Below are 20,174 nucleotides of genomic sequence, written 5' to 3' on the forward strand. Positions count from 1 at the left end.
ATTAAAATCCTTTTCAGTTCTTGGCTCAGTTCGTTGTCATCTGCAGGGCCTTTTCAAGATGTATGTTCTTATGGACTATAGAATGTCATCCTGTTGCATACTATAGTCTGAACAGGAGACATTTTTCATCCACTTTGCTTTTCCTGTGTGGATAGTTAAGTACAACTCTTTTTAAACAAAATTAAAGTTTTTTATTTTTAAAACATATGCAAAAATTTCCCCCCTTCCCCCATCCTCTCCCCTAGATGGCGAGTAATCCAAAATATGTTCAACATATTATGTTAAACATGTTAAAAACATGAATATATATATTGGATTTAACATATTTTTTTTCTTGCTGTGCAAGAAAAATCAGATGAGAAAGGGAAAAAAAATGAGAAAGAAAACACAAAACAAGCAAACAAGAACAAAAAAGATGAAAATACTATGTTGGGCCCATACTCAGTTCCCACAGTCCTCTCTCTGGGTGTAGATAGCTTTCTTAATCACTGAACAATTGGAACTGACCTGAATCATCTCACTGTTGAAGAAAGCCATGTCCGTCAGAATTGATCCTCATATAGTTTTGTTGCTGCTGTATACAGTGATCTCCTAGTTCTGCTCGTTTCACTCAGCATCAGTTCATGTAAGTCTCCCCAGGCCTTTCTGAAATCATCCTGTTGGTCATTTCTTACAGAACAATAATATTCCATAACATTCATGTACCATAACTTACTCAGCCATCCCCCCACTGACGGGCATCCACTCAGTTTCCAGTTTCTGGCCACTACAAAGAGGGCTGCCACCAACATTCTTGCACATCCCTTTCCCTTCTTTAAGATCTCTTTGGGATATAAGCCCAGTAGTAACACTGCTGGATCAAAAGTTATGCACAGTTTGATAACTTTTGGGGCATAGTTCCAAATTACTCTAGAGATTGGTTGGATCAGTTCACATAAACAGAACTCTCTTAAGTATTTCTGGATCTCATTGAAGTGTATTGATTTAGGAATTAATACAATCAGATAATCTGGAACATCTGGAGGCCTCCCTACCTATTGTGAAAGAATCCTTTCATTGGGATTGTGTGCTGGATAACATCTGAGAGAGTGGCAGACATGTTTGGAGAGCACCCATTTTCTCTGTTGTATCACTTTTGTGGTGTTACCTGTTCAGTGTTTCCTGATTTTTAGAGACAGTATTCGTGACATATGGATGTGAAGTTTTCTGGAGCTTGTGAAAATTTGCCCTCTTTCATTGCTTATTCTAGAACCATCCCAGTGTTTTCCGCTTCTTGGAAAAGTATTCAAGATTATCAGACAGTTGACTCCCTTAACTGACCCTTCAGCATCTACTTATCTCCCAGTACCAGTGAAAAACAATATTTGGGTTTACTTTGCTATATCATGGCTTTGTCTCCCACTGTTTGTCAGTGCTTGGTCCAGGCACTCCTCTACCAATCCACCCTTGTCATGCTCTTCTAGAGTTGGTTCATAGCCCTTTAGCTCTTGATTTTGGAAATCCTATATATTCTTTCATCTCCAAGGCCAAAGGGTTCTCTGGGACACATAGCTACCACAGAGGCCATATTACTCAATCAACAAATGAACACTTATTGACCACCTACTGTGTGCTAAGTATTGGATACTAGAAGTACACAAGGATCTTTGGGATTCTTGTCTAGTCAGCTGGTTAATCAATAATCACCAAACATTTACTTTGTGCCTAATTTTGTACTAAGAACTGGGGATACAAAGAAAGGCAAATCCTGTCCTAAAAAATCTCAAGGAACCCATGTTTTTAATAAGTGAGAAATCTGCAAATAAATAAGGAATATAAGATTTATACAAAGTCAAAAGTAATCTCAGAGGGAAGGCACTGGAAGATGGGAAGCCTGGAAAAGCTTCCTTTAGGAGTGGAGAGTTGAGCTGGGAAGCTCCAAAAGTGGATATGAGTACGGGAACATTCCAGGTACAGGGGATAGCCAGTGAAAAGGAGAAGAGCATTGGAGCGTTCTCTTCCATGAATGGCAAACAAGCCTGTGTGGCTGGGTCAGTGTGTGTGGAGTGGAATAGTGCCAGTGACTGCAAGCCAAACAGAGAAGTTTATATTAGATGCTGAAGCCAACTGGAATTTATTGATGTGATGATCAGATTTATGCTTCAAGAACATATTTTGGCCACTGTGCGGATGGTGGATTATAATGGGGAGAGACTTGAGCCAGGAAGAGCAATTGGAAAGGTATTGCAAGTGTCCAGATGAGAGGCAATAAAAGCCTTCAGGGGTAGTTGCTTTGAGCTTGGGAGATCAGGGTTTTCTGCAAGAGATGCTGTAAAGGTGAGATTTGATAGCAGCTGGGTATGTGGGGTGAGTGAGAGTGAGGATGAGACTGAGGCTGCCGGCTTAGTGGGTTGGGAGAATGGGGCTGTCTTTTGACAGCAAGAGGGATGGGTTTGGAAGGAGAGATAATGAATTCTATTTCGGACATATAGAGTCTGAACTGCCTCGGAGGATATATCCAATATGAGACATCCAAGAGGCCATTGGATACCCTGTGGTATATATCTCTCTAGATTTTATATATATATATATGCACATATACGTATATATGTATGTACGTGTGTATATATATGTGTGTATACATATACACACATAGAGATATGAACTCATGAGAGCTGATTAAGAATAGTTTTGAGTGAAAAGAGAAGAGGATTTGAGAACAGAGCTTTGGAAGGAGGACCACAAGAGACCCGTGTCATGCAATCATAGTGAAGAGAGAGTATCCAGGAGGAGAAAGTGATCAACTGTTTTTTAAAAGCTGCACAGAGATCCAGAAGAAAGAAGACTGCCTTTGTCTTGGCAATTAAGAGATGGAGAAACTGAGACTGAGAGGGGTTAAGTGTCTTATGGGGTGACACAGATGTTAAGTATCTGAGGATGGATTTGCACCCAAGTCTTTGGGGGCTGTAGTCCCTTCATCGTGCCTCAAGCCTGTGAAACAAATCGACAAATGTTTCTCAATACTGTTTATGATTCTCATTCGCCTTCTTGGTCACCCTATCAAACTGTTGCTTAACAGTGAGCTTGCCCGCACACTTAACACTCACACATAAACAATGGCTCAGCCATCACCTCTAGAAGTCCCAGTTCGAGTCCCACCTCCTGCGTTCAGTCCCTCCGACATTTCTTCAGTTTATCTGGTTTATGTCTTATGTGTATGACTGATATCTGCCAGATCTTTCTGGCGTGAGCAGTGAGAGGCTCTCTTACAATCTCCTTACTTATCTTGGGTATTAACTGCTCCTTGACCTTCATTTTCCTTCTTTTCCAGTTGAAAGATGATTCTCAATCATCAATAAAGTCAATAAAGGCTGAACTTTTTTGCCTTCTCCATATTGACAGTTATCATTTCCCCATATGCCTAAAGCCGAGATTCTATCCTTTCTTTGATCTTCTTTTTTCTTGAATAGCTTTTAACAAACCTTTGTTGTTCTTAACATTGCTCTTTAGTTCTGGTTCATTCTAAGCTTAACACTTGACAATTCTCATGAGAGGGTGTGCCATTTTGGTATTCATCCTTTATTACCTGCCCTTGCTTTCATTTTGTATGTCTTTAAATAAATCTACATTTTGGGATACATAAATTATATATTCACTTCATTAGTCCATTTCTCTTTTTTTCTTCTTGCTCAGAATTTTTCTCTTTGTGCCTTCAGAATTTCTTTCTTGAAAGTGTTTCATTCCTTCCTAAGCTGAGTTCCCCTTGAGAATTTTAGTCCACACAATGTGACCTAATCTTCCTCTGAGGCCTTTGAATTCTGCTTTCTCAAATATGGACAGAAAGAGTTCTTGACCTTTTTTGTGTCTTGGTCCCTTTTGGCATTCTGGTGACCCTTTTGAACTCCTCTAAGTAATTGAAGGAGATGCTAAATTTTGGCTAGTTAGTGAAAATAAAGATGGATCTTTTTTTCCCATTCCCATTTTTCATCCTTAATTCCTCTAGGAATTTAGGATCAAGTTCCTAAGACTCATTGACATTAAGGGAAAATCGATGGACCCCACATTAAGAACTCCTGATCTGTGCCTGATCTATGTCTGGATTTATTTTTCCTTTGTCACAAAATCCTCCAAGATAATATATGCAAAACAGAACTCTCTATCTTTTCTATCTCACTTCTCTTCTCAGTTTCCCTTTTTTTCTGTCAGAGACTCCACCAGCAGTCCAGTCATCTGGATTCAAAATCTCTGTCAAAACCTCTGGGGTTTAGGGTTAACTCTGACAGAATCAAAGACATATAAATCACATGGCTTCCCAGACCAACTTGTGGCCATCCCCTTCCTTCCCCCTGCTCTATTTCCAGCTCCCACCTCCACCCTCATGAGAGCTTGAGGTGGTCTGCCCATGGCCTGGCACAGAAGAAGAATTAAGAAAAAGCTTCTCTATCTGCTTTTCCTGGTCGCTGTCTGATGTATTTCTCTCTCTTTCCCCCATTTCCTCCCGTTTCTTTCTATCTCTCCTTGTCTCCCTCTCTCTCCTAAAGAGAGCTCTGAGTATCCGATGTGATCTGGTAGCTTTGACATATTCCCAGAAATAATCTAGGGTGCTTGTTTGTTTCTTAATGTCTAACATTATAAATCAGGGAAAACAAGAAAACAATTGTTCTTCTCTAGGAAGTAAGCTCAAAGGAGCCTCATTGGGGTATAAACAGTATCCATGTTCCATGTGAGGTCTTGTGAAATCTCAGAACAAAAGAATTTTCCATTTTTGTGGTCATGTTCCCCAAATCCTCATCCTCTGGTGTTCAGAGCTCATCCACACTTTGGACCTTATGCTCCTTAGTGTCTGCAGCAGGCAGATAATCTTAGTGAAACCTGGCCCTTTGGAATGGGCTCCTCTTGCCCAGATAAAATGGCTGCTTGCCTTCTCTCTCTCTCTCTCTCTCTCTCTCTCTCTCTCTCTCTCTCTCTCTCTCTCTCTCTCTCTCTCTCTCTCTCTCTCTCTCTCTCTCTCCTCTCCTCTCTCTCTCTCTCTCTCTCTCTCTCTCTCTCTCTCTCTCTCTCTCTCTCTCTCTCTCTCTCTCTCTCCTCTCTCTCTCTCTCTCTCTCTCCTCTCTCTCTCTCTCTCTCTCTCTCTCTCTCTCTCTCTCTCTCTCTCTCTCCCTCTTCTCTCTCTCCCCTTTCTCTCTCTCTTCTCTCTCTCTCTTCTCCTCTCTCTCTCTCTCTCTCTCTCTCTCTCTCTCTCTCTCTCTCTCTCTCTCTCTTCTCTCTTTATTAAAGGTTTTTATTTACAAAACATGCATGGATAATTATTCAACACTGACCCTTGCAAAACCTTGTGTTCCAAATTTTCCCCTTCTTCCACTCACTTCCCTTAGATAGCAAGTAATCCAATATATATGAATCATGTTAAAATATGTTAAATCCAATATATGTATATGTATTTAAATAATTATCTTGCTGTACAAGAAAAATCAGATAAAAGATGAGAAAGAAAACAAAAATGCAAGCAAACAACGAAAAGAGTGAAAATGTTATGTTGTGATCCACACTCAGTTCCTACAATCCTCTCCCTGGGTGTAGATGGTTGTCTTCATCACAAGGTCATTGGAACTAGTCTGAATCATCTCATTGTTGGAAAGAGTCATGTTGGATAGGATTCTCAAGGGTCAACTCCATTCCATTTTTGTAAATTTATTTTAGGAGGTTCTTCATGACATTGTACTAAAATATGCTTCCTCAACAGCCCTAATTCTGTTCTCTGTTGTACCTAAACCACCTATGTGATGGACCAAGATAGGAATCTGATCCCTTTCAGTTTTACTCTTTTTTAGGTTAAATATCCCCAGCTCTTTCAGCACGCCTTAGGTGCTCTTCTTTGGAAGGTACTCCAACTTTTCATCAATCTTTCTAAAATGTGGCATCAGACCTGAAAAAAAATTCCATATGAGATCTGATGGGGTGAAATATGGTAGTGCCTCCCCCAATATATAGCATATTATATGTATATTAATGTAAATCAAGGTGGTCCCATTAGGTTTTTTTGGGGGGGGAGGAGGATAGCGGTGGGGAATGATGGAGAATAGTTTAAAATTTCCACATCTTGAATTTGTGCAATTGGATTTTGAGCCCAAGGCTTAGAATTCAATTATCCTTATTAAATTTCATGTTGTTGGTTTTTGTTCATAATTACAACCTAGTAAACTCTTACAAAATCTTGATTCCATCAGTAGTCTGTTAGCTATTCCTTTAAATTGTTATTTCCATATTTTATAAGCCTGCATTCTGTTTGTAATTAAGAGTAATGAAGATGTTTCATCAGAATTCTTTGTTTATAATGTGTTGTAGGCCCACCAAATACTGTCTCTGTTGCTCTTGGACTGTCCTCCATTTCCATTCTTTGGAATCATCAGGAGAATGTGGCTTTGTTGGGAGGGAGAAGTTTGGAGCATAAAAGAATTTTGCAATTGCTGTTTTCCAAAGGCAGTCAATCCTGGTTGCTCTGTCTTGTGCTGGACTTAATTCATTTTCACCTTTTCTGTTTCAGTCCAAGTATATATATATGTGTGTGTGTGTGTGTGTGTGTGTGTGTGTGTGTGTGTGTGTATCTATACATATGTGTCTAAATATATGTATTTGTATGTATGCATATGTATATATAGGACAGACACCACAAATTGATAATCGCATATAAGTTCTCTATCTGCACTTCCATTTCCACCATAAAATAGGAAGACATGCTTAAAGAAGGAATTTGACAAGGTCATACAAGAGATCAATCAATTAACAAGCTTTTATTAAGTACGTATTATTGTGTCAACTGTTATGTACATTTTGGGGAAAAAAATGAAATCAGTGTATTCCCTGCCCTCGAGGGGATTACATGCAGATCTGCCCTCAAAATAAAACAGATATAAAGGAGTGGGGGGAGCAACTGTAGCTGGGGTGGGTGAAGGTGGGGAACCAAGAAAGCCAGCCAGTGGAAGACCTTCAATATGGAGGCAAAGAGAAAAGTCTTTTTCTTTCCTTTCCTTTTTTTCCTTTCTTTACCTAGATTTCCTATATTTACCTATAGGAAGAAGAACATCAGTGTGACTGGATTATAGAGGGGGGCACATTATAATAAATCAGGAAAAGTTGGATGTTGCCACTTTGTAAAGAATTTGACCTACCTAATGAAGGATTTTATATTTGATCCTAGGGGGTGATTTTGGAGTTCACAGAAAGTTTCTTGGGGTGTATGCACCATTGCACTAAAAACCTGTGTGTTAGGAAAATCTTGCTTTGGTGACCCTGGAGGTTGGGCTGAAGGATGCTATTGTTGTATTCCTGGAGAGGCCTGAGCCAGGATGTGACTATGTGAGTGAAGAGAACGGGTGATGTGGGAGAAGTGTAAACAGGCGTTCCAGGGCCCTGGAGACTGGCCAGGCTCTCTGAGGTGACATGAATCTACCTGGAGAATACTCGAGAGCTATTTCCAGAAGCATCTGAATGACTTGTAAGCGAATGTCCTTGGGGAGACTGTGATATCCGTGTGGACATTCTGTAATTGGTCCTGGTGGGTAACTGTGTTGAAAAGGAGGTATTTTAATTCAAAGCTTCTTAATCTGTGGATTGTGACCCCATATGGGGTTCCCACAAAAATCCCCATATGGGGTTCCCACAAAAATGTGGGGATCATGGAATGATGATTTGTTATCAGTAAATATTTAATTTGTATACTTGTTTTATATACCTATATTACCTAGGAGTTGCATAAAAATTTCTTGGGTGAAAAACGGTCAAATGGAAGAATTTTACGAAGCCTCATTTTAAATGATTGCAGATTGCAATGGATTCAGCCTGCCTTATTAGCTTCAGTTGTGGCCTCGATCTGGGCGAAGAGTGGTGCCCGTGAACTTGTGAATTTAAAAGGTTCTAAGGCCTTCATCATCGTTCTGAGGAGCAAATGGTGCTAGAGTCAAATTAAATTACACGAAAGTAGCAACTGCTTGAATATTTGAATATTGGGATACATGAGAATATGGAGCAGAGGATGACCCTGAAGTTATAAATTTGTATGAGTGGAAAGATAGTTGTATCCTTGAAAGAAACAGAGAAATTTGAAGGAGGATTAAATCGGAGGTGTAGGATGAGGAAGAAATTGAATTTTGTTTTGTACAGGCCTTCAGAACATAAAGTTTAAAATATCCAATAGGCTGTGAAGCTAGAGCTTGGGGAAGAGATGAGGACTGGTTAAATAGGTAAATCATTTTGCATGGTATTAATTAAACTCACAGAGGCTTCTGAGGTCATTAAGGAAGAAAAAAAAAAGAGTGGGCCCAATTAAAAAACAAAACAAAAAATAAAGCCCCCCCCAAACCTTTTTTTTTTCTTGCCCATAGCGTTTTGTCACAAGATCCTTTCTTTTTAAATGTTATACTCTTGTTCTTGGTTATATACTTATTAATATTGATTCTTTAAAAAAGATCTGAGCTTGGTGGAGAGTTACCTATTTTACCTCATTCCTCTCAGATTGTGTAAAGGGGACTGTAGTCTCCTTTCTTCTTCATTAGGATTAGTTGCAATTGTTTTGCAGGATTTCCTTTCTAGGACTTTTCAACCATTCAGGAATTTAGAAATTTTAGACCTGGCGTAATCCATATCCACTCTCTGAAGATCTTGAAACCTACTTTCTTGGCCATCTTAAAACTTCTGCCTGCCCGCCTTTGGTCTACTCCAGGGATTCATTTTTAACTTTTTTGAAATCTGTTTTCTAAAAATCTAATAGAGGAGTTTGTCATCACGTGTGTGTATGTGTGTGTGTGTGTCCTGGACTCTCTTGGACAATTGTTGATGCTCATAAATCCTTTTCAGAATATTTTTTTTCCCTGAGGCTGGGGTTAAGTGACTTGCCCAGGGTCACACAGCTAGGAAGTGCTAAGTGTCTGAGACCGATTTGAACTCGGTTCCTCCTGAATTCAGGCTGGTGCTCTATCCACTGCGCCACCTAGCTGTCCCAACAAGAGCAATTTGATTGTTTGACCCCTGCTCTGGAGTGCCTTGGGATTGTATTCAGTGTTCCCTTCCTTGGAAGTTATGAACTTAAAGATGGTGATCACTTTCTCTCATGATTTCTGGACTTTCCATATTCTCAGAAAGTTCTTGGATTGAGCATAATTAAAAATACCATTTCCTTTGAAATTTCAAATGAAATTAGAAGGGAGGTAGTGAATTGGGTAGAGTGACAGGTGTGGAGGCACTGTCTCAGGTATTGACTAGCTTTGTGATCCTGTCACTTAACCATCTCACCCTCAGTTTCCTCATCTGTAAAATGGAGCAGAGGGTAGGGGTGATGTAGAGAGACGAAGATGATAATAGCATCTATTTCTCAGAGTTATTTGTAACGATAAATCAGATAACATATGCAAAGCACCTTGCAAACCCTAGAGAACCATATAAATGCCAGCTTTCATTATTAATTACTTCCTGAGGGATGAAATTATCAGCAAAGCAGGTCAAGAATTTATTATTTATCTCAGTTTGAGAAGATGGAAATTTATAGCTAATATCTGTTATCGAAGCATCTCTCCCTCTCCTCAAAACTACTGTGCTAGTTTTCTTTCTTTCTTTCTTTCTTTCTTTCTTTCTTTCTTTCTTTCTTTCTTTCTTTCTTTCTTTCTTTCTTTCTTTCTTTCTTTCTTTCTTTCTTTCTTTCTTTCTTTCTTTCTTTCTTTCTTTCTTTCTTTCTTTCTTTCTCTTTTTTTCTTTTCTTTCTTTCTTTCTTTCTTTCTTTCTTTCTTTCTTTCTTTCTTTCTTTCTTCTTCTTTCTTTCTTCTTTCTTTCTTTCTTTCTTTCTTTCTTTCTTTCTTTCTTTCTTTCTTTCTTTCTTTCTTTCTTCTTTCTTTCTTTCTTCCTTCCTTCTTCCTCCTTCCTTCCTTCCTTCCTTCCTTCCTTCCTTCCTTCCTTCCTTCCTTTCTTTCTTTCTTTCTTTCTTTCTTTCTTTCTTTCTTCTTTCTTTCTTTCTTTCTCTTTCTTTCTTTCTTTCTTTCTTTCTTTCTTTCTTTCTTTCTTTCTTTCTTTCTTTCTTTCTTTCTTTCTTTCTTTCTTTCTTTCTTTCTTTCTTTTCTTTTCTTTTCTTTTCTTTTCTTTTCTTTTTTTCTGAGGCTGGGGGTTAAGTGACCTTGATATGCTAATTTTCTAATCCATTAGGAAGCACGTGCCCACTGTCTACTGGATGGGACGGGGGAGAGGGGAATAATGATAGTCTATTCCCAAAACTGCATTATTTTTGATCCTTTTAATGTCATTAAAATCTTCCTATCCATCCTTCTGCTCATATATTTATACATTCCCCTTTTGAGTTGGGGATTCCTCTGCTCCTCTTAGCTGCCTGCCCCCTTTAGATGTGTCATATCCCCCCTTCCATGGTCTTTTTCCAGTTATGACATCTCCATTCTGCTAAGCAGGCTGTTTCCTTGGTGGCCAAAATGACCTTGGTTGACATTTTCTGTTTATACCCAGGATGTCACTCAGTGGGATGTAGACACCTGGAGCAAAATGTGCTGTTTTTCTCTGTATTTTCTCCTGAGAATTACCATCTCCATTATTTCCCCCCTCCCTGCCCCATCATCCTCCGGGGAGATGATTGGATGAATACCAGTTGCTGTAGAATTTTGAATTCTGGAGACTTGAGGAAAGTCAATGAGAAGCTACAGGCTCAGGAGGGAGCAGTCTCCTTATTAGTAAAAATGAGGGGATTTGGACTAGCTCTAGATCTTGATTTTCCCTTGATTCCAGCTGCAATGGCCACGCACTACCACGGAAAAGTTGTTGACTGAGATGTTCGACAGCACCTCGGCCCAGTTTCTGGCTGTCTTGGAAGCTATTACGGAACCAAGAAGGCGAGTGCTGCACACCGGGCCGCCCATCTCAGAGGAGCTCGAGGTCCGTGAAGTCTATGCCGAGCTCTTCATGGCAGGAGGCGAGCTCTTCTCAGGTGAAGGCAGATGCAAAATCAAATCTTGTGGTGGAAAGTGGGTCATTGTGAGGCTCAACGGGCCGTGTCTTGAGGTTCAGCCTCTACTGATGATTAGCATTAGCATCATCGTCTGTGTGTTTGTGTATCTGTCTATCTACTTGCCTATATCTATTTTTTTTAATTTATTTTTTTCCCTGAGGCTGGGGTTAAGTGACTTGCCCAGGGTCACACAGCTAGGAAGTGTTAAGTGTCTGAGGCCAGATTTGAACTCTGGTCCTCCTGAATTCAAGGCGGTGCTCTATTCACTACGCCACCTAGTGCCCCTGTCTATCTGTCTTTTTATCTTATCTATTCATCTATTTGTCTGTCTGTCCATTCATCCATCTGTTTATCTATCCATCTACCTGTTTGTCTTTATCTCTCTCTCTCTCTCTCTCTCTCTCTCTCTCTCTCTCTCTCTCTCTCTCTCTCTCTCTCTCTCTCTCTCTCTGTCTCTCTGTCTACCTACCTATCTTTTTTATAATCTAATTGTCTGTCTATCTAGCTATTCCATATTCATTGGGGAAAATCCCAGGCAGAATATAATGTTTGCCTTTCAGTCTAGTGCTCATTTAAACTACTGCCCTATTTCTTCTGGGAAACTTCATTCACTCATTCCCTCGGACCTTAACACAGATTATTAACCACAGTGCAGTGCTGTGATAGATACTGGGGAGATAGAAGGTGGCAGCAGGTATAGACCGCATCCCCATGGAGCTTGAAATCTGGGATACTGGGGGTTGGGACCCAATGCTGAGCTATAGTATCATTGGAGAAGCTTATTTAGAAAGATGAAAAATGTAATGACTTAAAGGGAAGGGAAAAGAGACAAGTACTTATTACATGCCTACTATGTGCCAAGTGCTTTCCAGATATTAGTTCCTTTGATCTTTATAAAAACAACAAGAGGTAGGTGCAATTACTATTCCCATTTCACAGATGAGGAAACTGAAGTAGGCAGAGGTTAAGTGATTTGCCAGGCTAGTCATGTCTGAGTCTGGATTCGAACTCAGGTATTTCATGATGGCAGGCCCTGCATTCCATCCTCTGGGCCACTGCGATGCCTCTTGAAAGAGATGGTAGTTAAGGTAGAATTTTAAGGGAGGGTCAGAAATTCAACAAACAATGGAGAGAAGGGAGGATATTCTGGACACGGGGATATTAATGCCACAGAACCAGGAGTTTTCTGGGTAGTTTTGAGTGACATTCGATGCCCACTCCCTGCCCTCACAGGGGCAGTCCTAGTGAGGGAGACAGCATTGAAATTACCGGTCCATGGAATCTCATTTAGCAGTGGTGAAGAGTGGGCTAGGGATGGGGGCATGAGATAAAAGTGGAAGGTCAGGGTGGGAGCCTTTGAACATCTAGCAGAGAAGTGTGAACTTGACTGGTAGACAATGGGGAGCCCCTGAAGATTGCTGAGCAGGGGAGGGATGGGACCCAGTCTCTTCATAAAAATGACGGTTCTCAGGAGAACATTGCACACAGAATCCTAAGAAAGATTGTGTGATGATCAACTACGATAGAATTGGTTCTTCTCAGCAACACAGAAACAAAAGTGAAAATAGTATTCTTCGATCTGCATTCAGATTCCTTAGTTCTTTCTCTGGATGGAAAACACAAATTTTCAAAGAATATTTGCAGCTGATTTCATTTCTTTCTTTTTCTGTTTTAAGATATAAGTGGTGGTCCCATAGTCTGTGGGAAGTTTGACTTTTTCAGAACAATCTATTCAAATTCTACTCAACTGAAACTCGTTGTGGATGGGAAAGATGGAGTTTCTATAGCAGCTGCGGGGAAAATGATAAAATTATCTTTCACCTATGAGGAATGGAATTTATTTAATTGTACCGCTGCTCAGTTTATCAAATTCCTCCAGGTACGTATCCGGTGCTTTTGCCTAGTTTCATGGTAGTGAGGTAAAGGGATGAGCCACTAACTAATTTGTGGGACTGATAATGTTTCTTAAGAGTCGAAAGGACCCTGCTTCGAAGAAAATGGAGATAGAGTTAAGGCTTCTGGCTGCGATGGAGCCCTTGATCAATGTAAAGAGGAATAAAGGCTTGGCCTTCAGTGGGGAAGGAGGCAGCAGCGCTACAGAAGGGGTTCGAAGTGGGACGAAAAAGATCGCGTTTCAGGGTGAGTGGTACTAGAACCCACTGGGGTTCTTCTTGCACTTGGGTCCAAGAAGACTGTTCTCATCTGCTAGTGCTGCTGAACATGCAGTGGGTGGTTCTGCCCCTCGGTAAGCCCTCATCAAGTACCTACTATGTGTCAAGCCCAGGGTGAGTGGGGGACACAACTTGGGGACTCAGATACACGCCAAAGCACGTGCAGAATAAAGGTGAACTTGTGATGGGGACTGGGGCTGAGTTCCAAGGACGGCAAGCTGAACTGTCTGTCTGCTTCTGGGAAGGAAGCCAAGGGCTCTCCAGTCAGTCAGTGAGCATTTGTGAATGGGCTCTCTGCGCCAGGCCCCTCGCCAAGTGCTGGGGTGGCAAGAAGTTGCAGAAACAGTCCCTGCCCTCAGAGAGTCATGATCTGTGTGTGGGGGGACCAGCACACACCTGGGATGGGGGTGAAAGGGGGCAGCCTTTTCTTCCTTCTCCAGAAGGTAAAGCAGTACTTCTGAGGTCACAGAGCATGACAATTGGCTGACCTGAGCTCCTGTGGACTCATAGAAAGGGAGGAAGGAGAAGGGGCACAGCTCTGGCTTTGCATTCAGACAGAGGACCAGTACAGTGTTGCTCATGGTATAGTGTCCTTAAGTATTTTCCACTCTCTATGGCAGACGTGTTCCTAAAAAAGTTGCATGTAAAATTAATTTTTGAAAATTCAGTCACAATTTATTTTTAATTTTTTAATAGTTTTTATTTACTAGATATATGCATGGGTAATTTTACAACATTGACAATTGCCAAACCTTTTGTTCTAATTTTTCCCCTCCTTCCCCCTCCCTCCCCCCAAGATGGCAGGTTGACCAATGCATGTTCAATATGTTAAAGTATAAATTAAATACAATATATGTATACATGTCCAAATAGTTGTTTTGCTGTACAAAAAGAATTGGACTTTGAAATAGTGTACAATCAGCCTGTGAAGGAAATCAAAAAATGCAGGTGGACAAAATTAGGGGGATTGGGAATTCTGTGTAGTGGTTCATGGTCATCTCCCAGAGTTCTTTCGCTGGGTGTAACTGGTTCAGTTCATTACTCTTCTATTGGAACTGATTTGGTTCATCTCATTGTTGAAAATGGCCACATCTATCAGAATGGATCATCATACAGTAAGTATAGAATGATCTCCTGCTCATTTCACTCAGCATCAGTTCCTGTAAGTCTCTCCAGGCCTTTCTAAAATCATCCTGTTGGTCATTTCTTACAGAACAATAATATTCCACAACATTCATATTCCACAGTTTATTCAGCCACTCTCCAATTGATGGGCATCCACGTAGTTTCCAGTTTCTGGCCACTACAAAAAGTATTAAACATTCTTACACATATCGGTCCCTTTCCCTTCTTTAAGATCTCTTTGGGATACAAACCCAGTAGCAGCAATGCTGGGTCAAAGGGTATGCACAGTTTGATAACTTTTTGAGCATAGTTCCAAATTGCTCTCCAGAATGGCTGGATGTATTCACAGTTCCACCAACAATGTATCAGTGCCCCTGTTTTCCAACATTCTGCATTACCTTTCCCTGTCATTCTAGTCAATCTGAGAGGTGTGTAGCAGTATCTCACAGTTGTCTTAATTTGCATTTCTGTGATTAATAATGACTTGGAGCATCTTTTCATATGACTAGAAATAGTTTCAATTTCTTTATCCAAGATTTGTCTGTTTGTATCCTTTGTCAGTCACAATTTAAATGCCATAGGGAAACTTTGTAAAAATATAATTCTTTTGACATGCCAATATCACCTGGAATCCCCCATTTTATCTATAAATTTGGATTTTCTTATATCTGTTTTAACTGAAGTCCACTTGCATAGCTCACTGGCAGAATGAATATCTTCTAGAGATAAGTTTGTCACTGTTATGGTTTGATACATTTTAGAGCTAAAGTAAAGATTCCCAATTTTGCTTTCTGTGAACATTTTTAAAAAATGATTTTGTATTTAGATACTAAATTTATGTTAACTTTTTTTTTTTCTGTTTCATTAATCAAGAGTCTCACATGTTGTCTGGAAGTTATTCTGATGATATTTTCCACTTGGGATCAATGCTATATTCCTTCACTTGTTCATCTAATGAGGTGAAATTAATATTTTTGACATTTTTTCATGATGTTATATGATTAAAAAAATGGAGGCACTCTTAAAATTTTAAATATTGCATTCTCTATATTATTTAAAACATTAGACATAACAAGTATTAGAATCTTGATTGATAAAAATTTTCTTTTTGAAAAATTGTTTTATTTTTTCTGGTTAAACATGGATATTAAATTTTTAAATACACCTTTAGATTGATCATAGTTTTCCATGTATTTTATCATAGAGGACAGTTTTACATCCAAGTTTTCTCTATAAAATAATCAGTAGCAGTACTAATGATTAATGGCACATTCCCACTCGAGTCCTTTTCCAAATGTCAGAAGAACTGTGCCAGTCTTCTTATAAGTGTATGTTTAACTAGTTTTGCTTCCAAAATCTCATGACTACCAAGCTAAGTGCTTTTTAATTTTTATTTTTTGAATTTGGGGGATTTAATTCTTTTTTGTTTAATAGGTTGAAATTATTTAGAAATGGCTTTGTGTTTGAGTACAAAACTTTTTCAAGTGTTGTCTTCTTAAGTTCATATTCCATTAGATTACTTTAAAAGGAATATTAGAATTGTTTCACAAAACAAACATTTTACCACATCCAATATTGGTTAAATCAGTAGAATGTACTTGGAGGTTTTGAAAAAAATTTTGTTTTAATTATTATATATTTCTATTATAATAGTATTTATTACAAAAGCATTTGACCTATGATAGTTTTTTGAAATTAGGTGTTTCTTTCCTTTTATAAAAAATTATGGTAGTTATTATAATATAAAGAATAAGGATGAGAAACCAGGCTTGGAGAAACATGAGGTTTTCAAATAATTTTTCTTCCCTCTACTGTTATTCTCCCTTGATAATTTTATGAGAAAATTCATAATATCATGCAGATTATCAGTAATCCACATATGCTTGTATTTGTTTTCCTCTTTTGGATTAAAAGAATATATAACTTATGTTAAGGAACTGACCTATATATAACTGAGTCAAATAACTTTTATTAAGTACCCAATGATATATAATGGTTTTTGTTAGTCATCCAAGGAACAATGTGGCATAACACATTGCTTTTGAAGTTATAAAGGTCTGGGTTTGAATCCTGTCTCAAAAATATATTAACAAGGGCAGCTAGATTACATGATGGATCTCGCCTTGGCCCTGGAGTCAGGAAGACCTGAGTTCAAATGCAGCTTTGAACCGGGTAAATCCCTTAAACCAATTGGTTTGTCAAAAAAACTGTATTGATTGTATGATCTTGGACAAACCACTTAAATCCTTTTAGGCTCATTGTAAAATGGGGATAAGAGTATCATCTGCCTCCTAGGGTTGCTGTAAGGAACAAATGAGATAATGCATGCAAAATGTTCAATACATAGAACTATTGTTATCAGGCCCCAGTAAAAGAAATGGAAAGAGGATGGTTTTCTGTATTCTCATGAAATAATCAATTTTTTAAAAAAAGTTTTATCTTCTACCCCTATCCTATCTATTTCTCTTACTACCCCTGTTCTTTTTTTCTCAACCTTCTGGATTTTCCAGAAGAAATAAAAGAGGGGAAATTCTATTGAGCATTCAAATTTGGTTTATTCTTTTTTTTTTTTTTTTTTTGTTGTTGTTGTTGAAAAGTGTTTGGGACTTATCAACTCCTTTAACACTCCTTTTCAGAAAGTTCAACCTGATAATGATATAGTTGTTGACCTGATTATGTTCCTGTGGCAGAAATGCAAAATGGGAATCCAGCGAATCTATTCGCTGAAAATGGAATATTTCAAGTTTGTCCAGAAAGTCAAAACTAGCAAGGTATTTCTTTTCTTTTTTTTTCTATTGTTTTTCTTTGTGTGGTTATAGTTCATGATGTGTAATTTAGGATAAAATTCACATCTCAAAACTAAAGGGTATATTTTTGATATGTATTCAATCATCATCAAGTATTTATGAAGTACTTACTGTTGTGCCAGGCATTAGATTGAATTCTAGGGAAACGAAAAAAGACGAAAAAATCATGGCCATCTTCAAGGAACTTATAATCTAAAAAATTCGATTCATTTTGATGTCAAATCATTTTTTAAGTGTCTTTGATATATAAAGATACAAGCATACAAGACAAAAATGAAACTGTTCCTGCTCTCAGGGAGCTTAACCACCTCTTGGGAAGGAAGGAAGTGCGGAGGGATGGAAGACAAAACTTACTTCCAGGAAGGAATGGCCACTTCCAGCAAGGGCAAGGGATCCGCACAGGTGTCATGGAGGAAGGGACAAGGCAAGGATTCTGAAAGATCTGGATGATGAAGGATAAACACCTTGTCCTAGGACCTGAAAGGGACCTCAGAAACAATTTAGTGTAACTTTTCATCCTGTTTTACTGATAAGGAAACTGAGATCTTGAGAGATTGAGTGGTCTACTTAAAGTCACACAGTGGATAAGGGACAGAGAGAGGATTTCAACTCCAAATCTTGGGCCCTTTCCAATACCTCACTTTGTTTTTCTACATGGAGGTAGGAGGAAGAATATTGAGTTGAAGGATCAGCCAGCCACTTTGACTAACACTTCAAATTTAGATTATGTGTGTCTGTTAAGACAATATATTGTTAACCTTAATGCTGAGTGATTTTTGGTTTATATGTCTCTCATTCCTTTTTTATTTTATTTTTTTTTGTTTTCTTAATTGGAGACATAAAGAGTTTTCAAAACATGAAAAAAGCCTATTCCTCAGATTTTGTCAACCGAGATAAATCCATGAAAGGATTAGATAATAGAGAACACAGGGATCCAAATACCAAGTTTCTGGCTTGTTTCCCAATAATACATGTAGATTATTGTCAAGAGAGAATTCAGGAGAGGGGAAAGGAATTGGAACCATTCCCCCGAGCTGTATCACTCAGAGGATTAGAAGGAAACTATAATAGCTAATTTTCATGTAGTCTTGAAGCCAGTTAAGGTTGGGAATCTGAGGTTGCTTGGAGACCAAGCCATTATTAATTTACCTGCACTGGTGGTGGAGGAATCTCTACCATGCCTTTTGTACCATCTTGGATCTTGCAAGCAAAAATCATATCTTGTCCTTTATTAGCTATAGGATAAGCAGTTCTGATGTTCATCTGTTCTACCTTGTTCCAAGACACTTGGAGTTGTTTCTACCATAGGTTTATTTCTGGCTGTGTATCTCTGGGCAGGTCGCTTAAACTCTCAGCTCATGCTCTAGGCAATTTTGTAAAAAAGACTAGAAATTGCTGAGAATGGGCCAAGGTACATTGATGGAGGGACTTTCCTTTCCTGGGAACTGTCTATTCTAAGGAAATCACAGGACTAGTCTGTCTCATTGTGTACTAATATGTGAACCAGTAAACAAAGGATAATCCATGTTGCTTTGACTTGATTTATTAAAAAAATTTTTTTTTTGTTCTCTGTTTTTTTCTTTAGTGGGTTCATCTGCTTTGGCAGATAAATGAAATGATTCATACTTGTCAGTTGGAATACCTCAATCCTGTGATTGTGGGTGAAGTTGCATTAAGACTAAGTGAAATATTGGAGTCTTTAGGAAACCCAGCAAAAAAATTTAAAAAATGTTCAGGTAAAGTATCGATCATTTGGATAAATGAGCATGGGGATGAGATCAAGGAATTTATTGTCCCTTTTCACTTAAGAGTGGTGGGGTCCTAGGGGAGACATTTTTCAGCATCAGATACTTAGTTAAATGAGGGTAATAAGGAAGTTTTTGTGAAGATCAAAGGAGACAGTGCTTGTGGAACATTCTGCATAAACAGTAACTATTACTAGTTATTACAAAACTAAGTCATAAGGTGAGAGCAGCAAATATATTATTCATTTTGGAATTCGTGACAATATGAGTGATTGAAAGGGCTGAAGTTTTTCTTTGCTTAGTCAATCTTTTTATTTTTATTTTTTTTCAAGCATCCACAATATATTGCAAGGGAATTTTTTGAAAATCCTTTAGAAAATGAACTTCATAAGAATCCTCAATGTGCGTTACACTCACATGTCACATTATCTCTCTTTTTTTTAGATTGATAATAGAAGTTTATTATAGGGTTTGGAAGTACAGTCTAATTAGTAAAGTTGAAGGTAGAGATAAAAGGCATCAGAACCAGAGTTCTAGTGGGTAGAAATCCTTTGACATGGCAGGTGTAAGGCTGCCATGTTTGGGACCTCTGCCCACATTATCTCTTGAGACACAAGCACACAATTTGTGAACATTTCCATGTATAGGAGCTAACCTGCCCCTCTCTTCACCTTCACCTTCCCTAAAGCTTTTCCATGCCCCTTTTCCCCTTCTCCTCCTCACCTTCACCAAGAGAAGCCAAGCTGTCCTGGTCCAGTAGCGCCACTCAGAGGCTTATATGGGGAATGCACAACAGGGTAGTTCTCCCCTATTCAAAATCACAAATGTTAATGAAGCACCTACTGTGTGCAGTATCGTCGTCCTAGTCACTAGGTACAAAAGAGGAAACCATTGATGATTTCTAGAAATCTGTGGGTTTTTTTTTCAGTGTCCTTTCATCCCTTATTCTCTTTTCGGATTATACACGTGATATAGTTTTCCATAAGCTGATCAGGAAATATTTATTAAATGCCTGCTATATGGTAGATCCCATAGTAGATCACTTGTTTTTGATTCAAAGACAAAAAGTCTTTGCCTTACATTTTACCAAGAATCACCATGTGTGAAATAGAAAATATCTAAAAAAAAATCTATTAAGTAAATTCAAGGAGAATGAGTAGAGAGGAGTGTGTCAAGAAAGGCTTGATGTTAGAAGTGGCTCCTAAAGAAAGGGAGTGTTTAAGAGGAGTGCAGACAAGGGGAACATTTGCCTGGAAGTCTAATGTATAACACATGCAGGAAACTTGGCTGATGTCCACCTGGGAAAGAGTTTACATGCCAAAAAAGAATATTTTATATAAGGGGGGGCATA

The 20,174-nt window shown here is 38.7% G+C and overlaps 1 protein-coding gene across 4 annotated transcripts in view; it reads left to right on the forward strand.

Moving 5' to 3' along the window:
• CFAP54 (cilia and flagella associated protein 54) overlaps positions 1–20,174 on the forward strand; it is a 279,694-nt gene that overhangs the window by 26,287 nt on the left and 233,233 nt on the right. For all 4 annotated transcript variants that reach the window (XM_074271318.1, XM_074271319.1, XM_074271321.1 and 1 more), the window contains 6 exons: positions 10,756–10,954; positions 12,652–12,854; positions 12,946–13,114; positions 15,145–15,230; positions 16,908–17,042; positions 18,664–18,814. In XM_074271318.1, coding sequence (XP_074127419.1) covers positions 10,756–10,954; positions 12,652–12,854; positions 12,946–13,114; positions 15,145–15,230; positions 16,908–17,042; positions 18,664–18,814 — 943 coding nt within the window. The remainder of the gene's footprint in view (positions 1–10,755; positions 10,955–12,651; positions 12,855–12,945; positions 13,115–15,144; positions 15,231–16,907; positions 17,043–18,663; positions 18,815–20,174) is intronic.

This window comes from Sminthopsis crassicaudata, chromosome 5 (genome assembly GCF_048593235.1).
Source record: "Sminthopsis crassicaudata isolate SCR6 chromosome 5, ASM4859323v1, whole genome shotgun sequence".
NCBI classification, from domain to species: Eukaryota; Metazoa; Chordata; class Mammalia; order Dasyuromorphia; family Dasyuridae; genus Sminthopsis; species Sminthopsis crassicaudata.